Raw genomic sequence first — 15,076 nt, 5'->3', positions numbered from 1 at the left:
ACAGGCCTGATGTACAGAGCATACCTTACTCCTATCTGACAGACTAAACATAACCCGAAATCCGTACTGTCAGACCTTCTTTTTATTGATACCCAAGTAGACATTTAACTTGACAGCGGCAATTACTACTTCATATGACTCATCCTGTGCTGGAGAAATGCCTCAAAGCACATCGCTGCTCTGAAGACCTGAATGATGTGTATACGCCAAACTGCAATTATTGCGCCATTGTTCAGGACATTATTCAGCCATGCTTTTTTATAAGGCAAACTATCAGCTTCCAAATCACAATCTGTTTAGGAACAAACAGTAACATATACCCCACCCTACATAAAATGCACAGAAACAACAGTTCTCCAATTTTCTCCAATTCTCCAATACATTAACCATTATTAACCTTAAAGTGAGCATGTGCTTTGCCTACAAACAAATTCAGGTAAAGATTTGTATTAACCCTTACACTGGGGCTACCCACTCACTGCATGGTGAGACGCTCCACAGCCCACCTGAGATCCTCCGCTGGAGACAGCAGGCTGGCACCCAGAGCAGCACAAAGTATGTAGGTTCATAATATTCTGCATTGCTGTATTATGTATTGCTGGGATTTGTAGTTCTCTATAGCCAGTTGGCATTCGACATTGCTGTATAATGTAGTGCTGGGACTTTTAGTCCTGTATAGCTGATGGCATTCTGCAATGCTGTATACTGTATTGCTGTGATTTGTAGTCCTCTATAGCGGGTTGCAAATCGGCATTGCTTTATAATGTATTGCTAAGAGATGAAGTGCTCTATAGCTGATAGTATTCTGCATTGCTGTATAATGTATTGCTGGCATTTGTCGTCCTGTATAGCCGGTTGCCATTTGACATTGCTGTATAATGTATTGCTGGGATTTGTAGTCCTCTAAAGCTAATGGTATTATTCTGCATTGCTGTATAATAAATTGCTGGGATTTGTAGTCCTCTATAGCTGATGGTGTTATTCTGCATTGCTATATAATGTATTGCTGGGATTTTTAGTCCCCTTTAGCCAGTGCCATTCTGAATTGCAGTATAATGTACTGCTGGGATTTGTAGTCCTTTATAGCCAGTGCCATTCTGCATTGCTGTATAATGTATTGCTGTGATTTGTAGTCCCGTTACAGCTTGGAGTCAGTAGCAGAACTACCATAGGTGCAGCGTTTGCAGCTGGGACCTGGCCCTGGCGCTTCACCACTGTCCTAAAATCATTTGTCTGTATTGTTTTAGAAAAACTGTCACATGACACTAAAAAAAAGGTATCATTAATTGGTATCAGCGAGTACTTGAGGAAAAGTATCAGTACTCTGGTCTACAAAAAAATGGTATTGGTGCATCCCTAAAAAATATAAACAAAGATATAAAGAAAGAATATATACAAACTTTTTAAAGGAAAGGCAGATCAGTCCAGCAGTGTATTTTCTCACTGGTCTCAAACCATAACTTTACCTTTGCATCTACCGTAACATGATGGAACATAATGTGCATAATAAGCCCACCTGATGCCAAATTGGAAAAAAATCTGGAAGTAAAGAAGTAGCATGGGACCGCGATACCCAGGGGGTCGGTAGAATACATTCTTTTGACCCATATTAAACAATAAAATTACATTTTTTAATTTTGTGCAAAAGAAACAGTGAAAGAAAAGAAAAACTTAACTAGTTGGTCTTATATTTAATAGTTTTAAGGTTTTTTTTTTCCATAACACTGCAGCCTACACTAACAAGCCTTGTTTTAGCTCCCAGACTCCCTTGTGGCTCATGCATGCCTCTTGACTTTCCCTCTCTTTGTGTGGTTTGGTTTAGTAGTGTGTGGCATTTGTGGGTAGAAATGTATGCCAGATGGAAACTGCACTATATTGTTTTAATTTGTCCAGTACTAAGAGCGCACGTTTAACCTCGTCTGTGATAAAGAAGCCGTTTTCTAGAGGTTACTGGAGACTTATTCCAGGGTATGTACACGGCTTAACTCTCTTAAGACCAGAGGTTATTGAAGCCTAGACACCTGGACCAGTGTCAAATCCGTGACTAAATATCTTACCTAAATCATTGTACATTGTTGTACAGGCATAATTAATTCATGTTTGTAATTTTACTAGTTTTTATCACATTTGAAAATCATTGTTTTACTTTATTTTACACACTGTATACTTCCTATGCACAATAACAACTGCAGCTTGCTGCCTAGAGCAATGGCGGGTCACTAAGCACCCATGGCACCGAGCCTAGAAACAATTAGGATCTTAAGAAAGTGAGCCTAGAAAAAAGGAGAGTATCTAAGCACCCTAAGCATTAACCTCAAAGAAATTAGGGTCCCTAGGGACTGAGCCTAGAAGAACACAGATTGACTAAGCACCCTAAGCACTGAACCTCAAAGAAATTAGGGTCCCTAGGTACAAAGCCTAAGCACCCTAAGTACTGAATTTCAAAGAAATTACGGTACCTAGGCACTGAACCTAGAAACCCTAATCCCAAGGCTCAGTTGGGACCCTAGTTCCTAGGCTAATTTCGGGTCCATTTGCACCCTAGGCTCTAAATCTAGTAGAACGGAAGATGCTTAAGTACCTTAGGCACTGAGCCTATAAGAATGGAAGTTCTCTACGCACCCAAAGCATTGACCATAGAAGAATGGAGGCTGCCCAAATACCAGGAGCACTGAGCATATAAGAATGGCTAAGCACTTAAGGCATCTTGCCTAGCAGGGTGCCTAAGTACCCTAGGCTCTGAATCTAGTAGAACAGAAGGTGCTTAAGTACCTTAGGCACTGAGTCTATAAGAATGGAAGTTCTCTAAGCACCCGAAGCACTAAGCCTAGAAGAATGGCTACACTTCTAAGACGTTTTTCTTAGAGGAACGGAGGGTGCCTAAGTACCCTCCAATAGTGAACCTATAACAATGGAGGGTGCCTAAGCATTCATGGCAATGAGCCTAGAAAAATAGAGGGTGTTTAAGCACACTAGGCACTGAACCTCCAAGAGGTTAGTTTCCCTGGGCACTGTGCACAGATAAACGTTGGGTCTCTTAGCACCTTAGGCACCTTGTCTATAAGAACAAAGGTTCCCTAAGCACCTGAGGCACTGAGCCTAAAAGAACAGCGGATACCTAAGTACCCTAGTTACTGAGCCTATAAGAGTGAAGGATTTCTTTGAAAAACCAATGCCCTCACTTCTTGTCTTCATTAGGTGAAATTTTCCCAATAAGGTTACGCACAGCAGTAAGAATATAACTCTTTGCAAGTATATTCAAAACATACAAAAATGGGGAAGAAGAAGAAAGAAGCTTCAGGTCTTTCATTTGTTCTTGGAGATGCGAGACACACACCATAAACCAGCTGCGCCAGACTTTTGGAGTACAAGTTCACTTTAATAAAGGTTCCACAAAAAAACTGTCAGGGTTGCACGTCTGGAAGGTCAGTGACTCTGGAGCCGCGGGAGGTCATAGCGGCAAGCCCAGGATGACCTCAAAGTGACCGGGGCCAGGAAACTTTTTTTAGTGAATTAAAAGGAAGACATTAATTGGGCAGCCATTGTCGGAGTGACATGCCACAGCGTATCAACTGGCAGCAACAGAACTGTGACTTTTATTAGCGGAATAATCATGGAAAGCACCAGGCAGAGCCTTTTAAGAGCTTTGGGTCTGTGCAGATTGGAAGGAATCTTCTGTTCACAGCTCAGGGTGGGGAAAAAACAACAACAATGTGAAATGACATAATCTGTCATCGAGGAGCAAGCTCGCAGGAAATGGGGCTAGTAAATACTGCTAGCAGAGCACGTTAAAGAAGCAATCACAGCTAGCACGAATACAGTTTTAGTATGAATGTTTTGTAAAGTCGGCCAAGGTACCGTAGTACATGCAGTGGTGTATTTTGCTTTGGGGCTGCCCTAGGCAAGACCAAACCCAGACATCCCCCTCACTAAATTTGCCCCATCCCTTCCTGTTTTTGACTTTTTGCGTAAACCTGTCACTCACTGGATACAACGCACACGCTGTATAAAACTTTTGAGATGTTCTGATATTAGCGTAACAGAAAAGCTGGGGTCTCAAGTGGGCTCTACAGGGTCTCAGGTGGGCTGTGCAGGATCTGTGATGGCCTCTGCGGGGTCTATGGTGGGCTCTGTGGGGTGTGTGGTGGGCTGTGCAGGATCTGTGGTGGGCTCTGCAGGCTTTGCAAACACCTTGTTTGCCTCGCGGCAGATACGCCCCTGAGTACATGGCATGAATATTGGTCGGCCAATGAGATTTTACAGCACACTGAGAAATCTTTGCAACTAAGGTCTTGTCTTTGTCTTGTCTAATAGGTTGAGGCAGTGCTCTTTTCACACTGCAAGAGTTGTCAGCTAGAGTCTAGGCATATGCACTACAGATCTCATATGCAGCCCATTAGCTCACTGGAGGAGTGCGCATGGCAGACTGAGAAATGTGCTTCTAATGCAAGGCAGCGGCATAGCCCCCATTGACACCTAAGCGATTTCAAGCACGTTCCCAGAAGCACTTTAATGCTTGACACTCAGATTTCCTTGGGGTTTTTTTGTGCCCATTCACATCTGAGCCATGTACTGTTGCTTAACGCTCAGAAAAAGTACAGGAGCTTTTTTGATACACGATTGCATGTTATTGGTCCCCATAGACTTTAATGGGAGCGCCTGAAAAATGCGCATAACTGTAATTTTTCCCGCCTAACAACCATCTGCTCCTGCTAGTAACTAGCTTTCCATTGGCTGAAGCAAATATGCTAAAGCCTGAAAATGCATGTAAAAAATGTACAAAGAAGCTAAAAAATAAATAAATCTCCAAGTCACTGATGCTTATTGTGAATGTAAATATAAGGGCTGATTTAGAAATCCTCTGCTCTTCGTATAGCTGGACGAATGCCGTTGGCAGGGCACTACCACCACTAGATGGTGCCGAGATGCATAGGAAATTCCTATGGTCTTCAGTCCTAGTGGTGGCAGTGCTTTGCGAATAGCATTAGCTCAGCTATATGATAGGTAGGAGATTTATAAATCAGCCCAATAGAATTTAAGCTCTGTATAGTGTGAAATGCATAAGGGACCTCATTGCACAACATTACCACCATTGGATGGAGCCAAGGAACGAAGGAAATTTGCTCCTCGGCTCCATCTAGTGGTGGTAATGCCATATGAACAACATTCGCCCAGCTACATGCTGGGTGAATATAAATCAGCCCCTTTGATTAAGCACTGTATAGGATGAAGTGCTTAAGGAATCTGGACCTGCCCCCAATTATTGCAGGGAACAGTGGACCATCCTGGTGCAGTATTGTATCTGTTATTTGTCTACTTTAGGGTTTTACCTGGTGTTCAGCTTTAAAAAAAACTCTATTTAGTGAGGCATGATGGCAAACATACTAAAAAATAGATTTTGGTTCACGTGCACTTTAAATGTACCCACTTCTGATAATGGGGGTATGTGCCTGTATAAAGACCACTTGCCTGTTACCTATAGTGCTTTTATACTGTATGGCAAGTGGAAGAGTGTTCACAATATGTACTTGGTGGATATACAGCACTATTCACAGACAGATAGACCACTTGATGGATTTGTCAGATTATATATAGCTAATTGTATGCAGGACATACTGTATGGCGCAAGATAACTGACATGGGATCAAACACATGCTAACCACACAAAGCAGAAAGCGTGAGCTCTTCCCGTCGTACATAGAAGGCTCTTTGTAGAGCTCCAAGTCTAAATTGGTCTTCCAGGCATGGGCTTAGACTCAATATTTGCAGCCTATTAGTAAACACTCAGCGATGGGGGCACCAGTCGGGTTGACAAAGACGTTTTTTATTAAAAACATTCAGCTCCTTTCCTATTGCCATAGTTGCTTAACCATGTGAGTTTACACAGCTTGTGCAGAGCTGTTTAGTAGGAAATTGAAACATTGTTCCTAATCCAAAGTATACCTTCCCGTTCCAGAAGTTTTGGAGACCTGCTTTTACCCTGCTTAGGCTTTGCTGTTCCACAAGAATGCCCCTGGTGGCCAATATTGGACGTTCCAGCCAAAAAGAGGAAAACCTCTTATCAGAAATATGTTGGCTACCATTGCTGACCTTCATTGGAAAATGCTAGTTGCCTGACTGTCATGTTGAACTAATGGCTCCAATTTTTTTTGAGTGACTGACCCAACATTTAAAGTACAAGTTCACCTTGAAAAAAAATACCCACAGCCCACCAGTAGGTAAAATCTAGTACAAGGTTACCTGCACTTGTACACACATATACCAAAGATTTAAATGTGACAAATCTATTCTGCTGGAGCAATGCCCTATCCACGTTTATTGGATACTAGTGTGCTAGTCTAGTGTGTAGATGATGCAAGCCCAGCACTAGATACGTCCCTAACTGTACTGGAAGTGGTAATTAAGACCTGCGTGTTTGGGATGGGGCATAGCTGTGTGTATTGAGGGAGCTAGGACGGGGCGGCTGGTGAGATTGTTTTGTAAAAGGGGAATTTGTAATTTAGTTTGCTGTGTTCCTGTTTTGAAAGTGTAGTGTCACCCTTTTCTTTGTCAGTGCTACCCAACGCAGGATAACACTACCTCTGGCTCCTAAGGGTGGTCTAGAGTAATAGAACTAATGGGATTCCCTGTGTTTCCTCTGTAAGAAACCTCTATGATGGATACACAGCACACCTTGATCATAGGGTTGGTTGCTATGGGTTACCACAACTCTGTAATCTTCTTGTCTAGGGATAGTTTCACTCACTTTGCCCATCGGCACTTACCGCCCTCTAAGGTGATCGATTAAAGAGATGTCCAGACTGTAGATATGAGAACTTTATTGTAGAAATTCAGGGAGAGAGGTTGAGGGTTTGGATCATCCGGATAGCTATAGACTCCTTTAAATGGCAGAGGGTGGTCGCTGTCTCCATTCACAGCAGAAAGAACACCTGGCACAGCAGTACTTGAGGTCACCAGTCATGTTCATCCGTGTCATCAGTAGTAACCACTGGGCCTCCAGACTCAGGCTCCAGTGGAAGCACATGGCTAGTCCCCAGGCTTCAGGCCTAGCCATCTTAGTGAGTTTGTAGCAGCCTCCCCCCAGGCAGGGCCCGGGGGAGGAAGAGAGGGCTCACATGGTCCACCCAAAGTATTTATCTCCTCCCCCAGCATGCACCACAAGCCATTAACCTCACAGTGATTGGCTGGAGAGGGATATATACTCATGGCAATCTCTCATTGGTTGCTCTGCTCTATGACCAGAGTACACCCAGCAACAGACAGATGCAAACGATGACAGATTGATTAGGGGAAACCAAATGAACATAGACTACAAATCAGCATCAGACGGCTTACAATCTGAAAATACTAAATGTCATTAAATATTAAAACTAGAGGGTCAGCATGACAACTGGGCAACCAGCATTTTCAGAAGGAGAGGTCAGCTGTGAAGCCTGTGCTTTCCATTTCAGGAAACCTTTAGGAATAAAAATATGGGAGCTGCCATTGTATCACATGTATGGAGTTTGGATTAAAGTACAAGAAGCAAAGTATGGTATCCACTACAGTATCCATTTTGTAGTGGTATAGCTTCAGAAAAGTAAAATCTAATTGGTTGTTATGGATTACTGCTCTTTGCTGCTAGCTTAGTCCATTACATAATCCAGGGTCATGGATGACATATTTTCCAATATCTGGCATGTTATCTAGCCTAGAATCCATAATGCACACTATATGGAACTTTGTATAGAAGAGTTGGTTAAATCTGATGACTGATAGTATGCAGCTTTGATGTGACAACCCTTGTCAGCCTGGTAAGTGATGTGCATATTGTGAAGACATTTTTAAAATAGGTGTGTGCTTAGAAACCACAAATATGTATGTTTTTCTCAGAAAGGGAAACTTAAACTTCCTCCTTTCTTCCACAGGCTGGGAGTATATAACATATGATATTTAGGAACACAGTTACTGAAGAGTCTTGACTTGAAAGGACACGACTAATCTCCAGGAACCTCAAGAACTCAAGGGTAGACCAGGTAATATATTGATTCGAAACATTCAATTATTATCTTACCCACGCAGTGTATTATTATTATTTGTTATATAATATTATCTCCATGAGTGTCTATGTATATGACAGTGAGTTTTTAGTGATGGATGAAAGTGGTGGACACATGCCCCCTGCCTAACATAGTACTGGCTGATTTTCGTGTCATACTGGATGAATGAAATGGTCTTTCTTACCCACCTGCCATAATATAATACCTATAAATGTAATTGATTGTCTGGGGATGGGGAGTATTGCCTACATTCAAGTTGTTTTCAAAACTAAAGTGTAGTAATAGCCCAATTTTTTTTTAAATATATAAAGTAGAGCAAGGGTAAACAAATTAACATGGACCTCAATAGCCAGTCTGTCCAATCCAGGAGTCAGCAGGATTGTTTTAAGAGACAGCAACATAGACAACAATACAGGAGCCAGCAGGATTTTTCTAGAAGACAGCTCCATTTACAAAAATGTACCAGACTTTTTTAGGTGCCAAATCTACTAACAACAGTCCAGAAGAAAAGGAAACAGCTCCATTGACAACAATCCAGAAGCCAGAAGGATTGTTTAGGAGCCAGCTTCACTGACAACAGTCCAGGAGCCAACAGGCTCAATTGAAAGATCCTCAAAAGCTAGGCACCAGGTGTCATTTTTAAAGAGCATTGGCTACCTGGCTCTTTGGATTTGTTTGGCCCTTAAGTAGAGAATAGTTAAAACCTCTATCAAGTTATTTTTGCTGTCTGTATCCAGCTAAGAAGATTTCCCTTCACTTCCTTTGCTGACGATGCAACAGGAAATAAGAGTAAATCTCCCTAAAGTGAACAGAAATCCCATCTTAGGGAGGTTTTACTGGAGCAGGCGTGACCATTGGAACATTTTGCCTTACCTATTGCTCTGATGGCAACTCAAATGTTTGGGATTCCCCCTCACTTTCTGTCTTGGTGACAACGATAACCAGATCAAATTGAAGGGCAAATCTTCACAGCAGGGACACAGACTAAAAAAAAAAAAAATTTACAAATGGTCTAACTCTATCCTATAGCGTCTGAGGGTCTGGGAGACGGAATGTTTTGCTTGTGTCTGTTGTTGATATTCCAGTAAATGGAACCATTTTGTTTTAGCTGTCACATAAAATTAATTTAAAATGTTATCGAAAGGGAAGTTAAGCAGTAGATGGCGGCAAGGTTTATCTCAGAAATATGTCTAAACTTCAGTATAAATTTCAGCTAGGCTTGCTTTTACACCCCTTCTTTTCTTTCCATTATATGTCTTAATCAACATATTCGCCTGGAATGGTGTATTGTTGGAGGGAAAAGAGAAATTCCACATAGTTTAGAGACATGTTGTTTTTCACCATCTGAAATCGGCATGGGAAGATTTTTAGCACATTATATCCTAGTACTAGCAACCAGTGCATGATTAAAAGCTAACTCCAGCCAATTATTTTTTTAGTTTTGGATAGAGAGTGGAAGAGTTACATTTAATTTGAATGTAATACTTTTTTTTAGTCTTGGATAGAATGTGGAGGGATTAGAACTCCCTATCATGTTTTTATTACATAATTACATAGCTACATAGTTCTTGAGGTTGAATAAAGCTACAGGTCCATCCAACATGTCAATTATTGTTGTCTGTGTCTCTGTTAGGGAGATTAACATTTTTGTTTGTCCTTGTGACCAGTGTCACCAGGAATGAATGTGAGAAAAAATAAAGCATTTTGAGTTGTCCTCAAAACAGGAAAAGAGAATTTTCCACTGTGGAAACCCGCTCATGTGACCACTGTCTACAAGGGGATTTTCCTCACTCTGAGTTTTCTTCTCATATTCTGTTTTATCTACAATACAGGAAGTAAAGAGCAATCTCCCCAATGGACAAAAGAGCAAAGAAAAGAAAAAAATTTACTTAAAATTTTTGGGCTTTAGATATACTTCAAGATATGTCAAGTTGTACTTCTCTTGTGATGCCATTGGGGAGGTTTTCCCTTATATCTTGTCCCTGTGATGCCCATACAGGAAATTAAGGGAGTGGTTCTTACAAGGGCAGGAAGGCACAGTGTAAGAAAAACGTTCTAACCCTTCCTCACTCTACTATAGATGATAGGAGGTAGGGATGCACCGATACTGGTTTTTCAGTATTGAGTACGAGTACCGATATTTTGCTTTCGGCACTCGCCGATACAGAGAACCGATTCCGTAATTACATGTTGCCTGGCTTCCTGATTGCCCAGGAAGCCGGCTCCATGTTTGGCCGCTCGATTGTGATTGGCCAGGAAGCCGGCCAATGAGCATCAAGCCGGCTTCCTGGCCAATCAGGAAGCCGGGAGGCATGTCATTACTCATCACCCGGCTTCCTGATTGGCCAGGATGCTGGCTCCATGCTGATTGGCCGGGAAGCCGGCTTCCCGGCCAATCAGCAAGAAGCCAGCTTTTCGGCCGGCTCGATGCTGATTGGTTGGGAAGCCAGCTTCCCAGCCAATCTGCATTGGGCTGGCTTTCCGGCCAATCAGGAAGCTGGGAGGTGGGTCATTACTCGCCACCTGGCTTCCTGATTGCCCAGGAAGCCGGCTCTATGTTCCCCTATGGCACTGCTGGTCAGAGGAAATTTTCCTCTGACCAGAAATTCCGGTATTGGGAAGGGTATCGGAGCATTTGGGCGAGTGCGAATACTTGCCCAAATACATGGTATCGGCACTGATATCGATACTAGTATCAGTATCTGTGCATCCCTAGTAGGAAGGGAGGGAAAATATATCCAACAGATACACAGATAACAATACAATCTTACACAGGTTTTATCCATGTTGGGTCCAAACCCTATGTAAGCTCCTTGTTGCCCAGTGTTGAGGGTTATGAAGAGTTAATGGCAATGTTAAGGTGATTGGCTGTTCAGGCCCCCGAACACATCCTTCGAGGAAGGGGAGAAGGTATTCTACTCTTCCCTATGTGGAGGTGCCCTAAATAGGCAAAGTGAAAAATTATACACGTCAGCCAGTCTGCATTTATTTTTCACTAAAGTGAAATTTGGTTAGTATTGGTTACTGCATTTTGTAAATCATTACTATTCTTTCCATTGTCCTATTTCAGAAGGTCCATTATATCTGAAAATGTGTTCTTAGCAGACGTGTTGGAATTAGCTGAGATTAACTTTGGGGAAGGAAGCCATTAGAAGAAAAGATTTACCTCAGAAGTACAGCAGGGGACTTTTACTTATGGCTTTCTTTTTATCTGTGTCATTCTGCTGCTTGGAAACCACACTAGCAAACATTGGATGTGGGTCATGCATGCAGCTGTGTTTGTGTGTGATAGGGCCTCGGAAGAAAGACAGGACGTGAAGAATTCAGTGAATTTAATGTACTCATAAATACAGATGACACAATTCACCAGGATGTCTCTACATAACCACCAGGAAACTGATAACATGGCGCATCCCCAGCTGTCCAAACTCAAAATAGTGTGTGGCTAAAAAGGCCTGCCATCTAGGCACACTCCGCCATGACCTGAGGGTATACCTGGCAGCTGGAACCAGGCCAGCTATATAAATACCTTCTACATTTAAATAACATGCTTGAAATATGTTAAGTGCACATATAATCTTATGGGAATATTTATGGTAAAATGAATGTTCTGGCCGTATCTCATACGTCAGTAGCAGCGGCCCCCTTTAAACAGACTCTGTAAAGCCACTGTCGGCTTTACAGTGGAAGGGAGTCTGGTGGCTTCCTGAATCTCGGGCTTTTCGGGCTCCGCTGCCTCTCTTGCGGGCCCGGGACCGGCATATCGGGTGTCAGGCTTGTAAGCCCCTTATGTGATAGCAATTAAATAAAGTTTAAAAAAAAAATTAATTAAATTAAATGTAAAAAAACTATCTTTAAAAGTCCCCCGCCCCCACAAGCATGCGCATATTAATGTACACATGCATTGGGTGCGCCTATGTACGAAAACCGTGGCAGTGAAAGGGTTAAAGTATACCTAATAAACTAAAACCTTTCATGCAAAAACAGCAATGCGGTGGTGAACCCTGTCATGTCAGCAAATACTTGTATAAGTCTTCAAATTGATTTACATGTCCTTGTCGATCCCAGCTGCATCTTAGGCAAAGCGTCTTCAGCAGAGGTCATGTGACAAGAGGCCTAGGCACTTAGGCACATGCGTGGCCCAAGTGGGATACTTAGTGGCAGAAAAATTGAAGCATAACTTCAGGAAGTGATAGTATATTAAAAGTATGCTCCCCCCAGCTGATGAAGTATATAGATGCTTGTTTTGTCTAGAGGATGATCTCACAGAGTAATACTTATCCTACTCAACATTCCCATGACAGCCAGTGGTTTGCTTCTTCACTCTCCAGTGCTGGAATGTGGGTAGGCACTCCTATGTCATCAAGTACAATGCAGGACCAGCTGCCATGTCATCAAAATGGGACATGGCTGCTGGTAATGTATTTCAGATGATGATGTTGGCAAGGGGGGCTGCTACCGGACCAGATGGAGACTGGTAAGAAGAGTGTCTCGGGGTATGAGACCTCACTGCCTAGAGTAAGGCTTTAAGTACTTCTCTCACCTTTAATTACCACTTCAACCAAAACTTTTAATTTTGTTTTGGATAAGGCTAAAACGTCTTACAAGCGTTTATTACCATTTAAATCTCTACTGGGAGATATGCCCCCTGTCCCTGTCATAAAAGGTATTGATTGGAAATCTCTCCAATGGGAAAGACAAATACAATTCAGTAAATTAGGGGAGGTTTAATTCATCTGATAATGTTTTAATTCCTGTCCCAGCTATCCTGTCTCCGTTACCACCGCCCCCTTGTAAGGTGTCACAGGAACAAAAAGTGAGAGAATTTCTCCAATGGAAACACAGGCAGAAATAGAAGCCTGACAAGGCTCTAACTCTTCCCCATGATCCAGAAAAAAAATGTCTGGGGTTAGTCATTAAAACCCGATTACAGTTTGGCCCGAATAGAAAATAAAGGATTCCCCAGCAGATCAGTTAACCAGTTCCAGCTCCCTATCTTCTACGCTGTCGTTTACAGATGTACCCAGTCACTGATCCAGCACCAGTCCTCTTCTGTGTTGAATGATGTCCAGTGTCATTCAACCCCCTTCCTGTAAGTCCAGGGCGTCATGACTCCCCCCTCCCCGATCTCACAGGAAAATGCTGTAGTCACACCATGTGATTACATAGCACTGCTTTCTGCAGAACATAGGCAGAACTTAGGATCTACCCACTGTGGAGGTAGTGGAGAGTGAAGAAGACTTGTGAGATTCGACTGAAAACACCTAAAAAAGATTTGTATTTTAAATTATTTTTAATATTGGAGTTGCTGGGGTGCTCCAATAGGGGAGCAAAGAAGGGAATACTTTTGCCCCAGAGTTGGGCTTTAGCAGATTGGGATGGGTAGGTTAGCATTTTTAGAAAATGGGGTTCTTTGATTATAGTTGCTTGACTGCAATATTATACCTCAGGCAAGAAAATACTGATAGGAATTAACTAGACTGATGGGGAATCTCTTGGATATCAAGTTGAGCAAATCAATTTGCCATGTAGGGTAAGTGATTTGCTGATGACTTTATTAAATCTAATAGATTTGTTTCTATTGTTTGTGTTTTTCCACTTCTGCATTATTAAGGGTTTGTGTTGTAAGAATCTATGATTAGTCTGTGACTAATCTTTCTGCTTACTCAGCTTTCACAGAACTCTGTCCAAAAAAAGACATAGTTACCTCCCGATGATGCTGACATTTCCTAAGTTCCACTTTCCTAATTTTCCCGCACGCGAGGTGGACATAAGCAAAATTCATCCACGGTTGTATAAAACGCGTAGTATGCCAGTTAGGGTTCGGAACTTCCCCCAGGCAGGCAGTAGGCAATCTATAATATTTTGATAATGAAATGTCAGGATGGAGACTAAAAAGCACTTCTTACAGCACACAGAAGTCAGGCATATGTCAGCTTTTGCAGCTACAGCTATAGACTACATAGAGAAAGATTGAAATTGTTAGAGATTGGTGTCACACTCTTCAGGGTAAGGCCTTGCACACTAGGGCTGAATATATACAAGTATTGAAGTATGAAGCTTAAACATACACTTCTGTTACAGGGCTGTGTTTGGACTTAGGCTAATATCATATGGGCGATTCTAACACTGGTGACAACTCACCACTGTTAGGATTGCTAAGAAACCACTTACCTGTCTCTATGGAATCACCATATTTCTTTCAGCCTTTGTAACACTGATCTTTTACATTATTTCTTTATTTTCATCTCATGGTCCTACCTTTGACACACTTCCAGTCCTAGGGTGACAACACGTATTATACTGTATGTTGGGTAAGACCCTGTTGTTTAGCCAGTTCTTGCACCAGGGCCTACTATACAGTTACAATGATGGTGAGTCTGAAAATCCAGTAACTACCAACACTCTGGCTCAATACTCTTTTAAAGCCTATCTCGGGACAAACAAAAAAGAAGCCTTGCAGTGGGCCTATCAAGTGCTGTACTTTGTCTAGGGGCTAGAGTAAAGCAGATTTACTTATCTGGTGTAATTGGGTCCATTATATCTAACGTGGTGTTGCACCAAGGTCTTATTTGCTGTTATAGGATCAAAAATTAGAGAGGAGGACTCAAAAAGTTTAGTAGTGGCGTTATAATACTAACACCTAATAACACCAGTTATATTAACTGGTATTATTAGGTCAAATGTCAGTAACTGTACCAGCAACTGGGATTTATAAAAGCTGCATTATTGATCTGATTATAACACAATATACATCATAGTTAACTGTCATTATGTTTTTACAGGATGCTCGGTTTCCAGTACTTCCTCCTGCCTTTGGCCATCATCCGACTCAGCTACTGTGATGAAAAGGTAAGCTCTGTACAAAAAAGCTGAGCTCCAGTGTAACAGCTAAATATACATTTTAAATTCAAAAATGGGAGCGATTTTCACCAACCTGGCTCTGCTATTAGGCAATACAGGTAAGTCATCTCATTGCCCCTGCTTGTAATTTAAAGTGAAGCTGAAGCAACAGTTCATCCTTCTGCACACTCTGC

The 15,076-nt window shown here is 42.0% G+C and overlaps 1 protein-coding gene across 1 annotated transcript in view; it reads left to right on the top strand.

The window, feature by feature from the left end:
• Positions 1–12,445: 12,445 nt before the first annotated feature.
• The window catches only part of ADAMTSL4 (ADAMTS like 4), a 129,191-nt gene continuing 126,560 nt past the window's right edge, over positions 12,446–15,076 (top strand). The window contains exons 1-2 of the mRNA XM_018568122.1: positions 12,446–12,516; positions 14,825–14,891. Of these exons, the coding sequence (XP_018423624.1) occupies positions 12,446–12,516; positions 14,825–14,891 (138 nt within the window). The remainder of the gene's footprint in view (positions 12,517–14,824; positions 14,892–15,076) is intronic.

This window comes from Nanorana parkeri, unplaced genomic scaffold (genome assembly GCF_000935625.1).
Source record: "Nanorana parkeri isolate BGI_ZX_2015 unplaced genomic scaffold, ASM93562v1 scaffold1141, whole genome shotgun sequence".
NCBI classification, from domain to species: Eukaryota; Metazoa; Chordata; class Amphibia; order Anura; family Dicroglossidae; genus Nanorana; species Nanorana parkeri.
The sequence above is the reverse complement of the archived record's forward strand: the minus strand, read 5'-3'. Positions and strand labels throughout refer to the sequence as shown.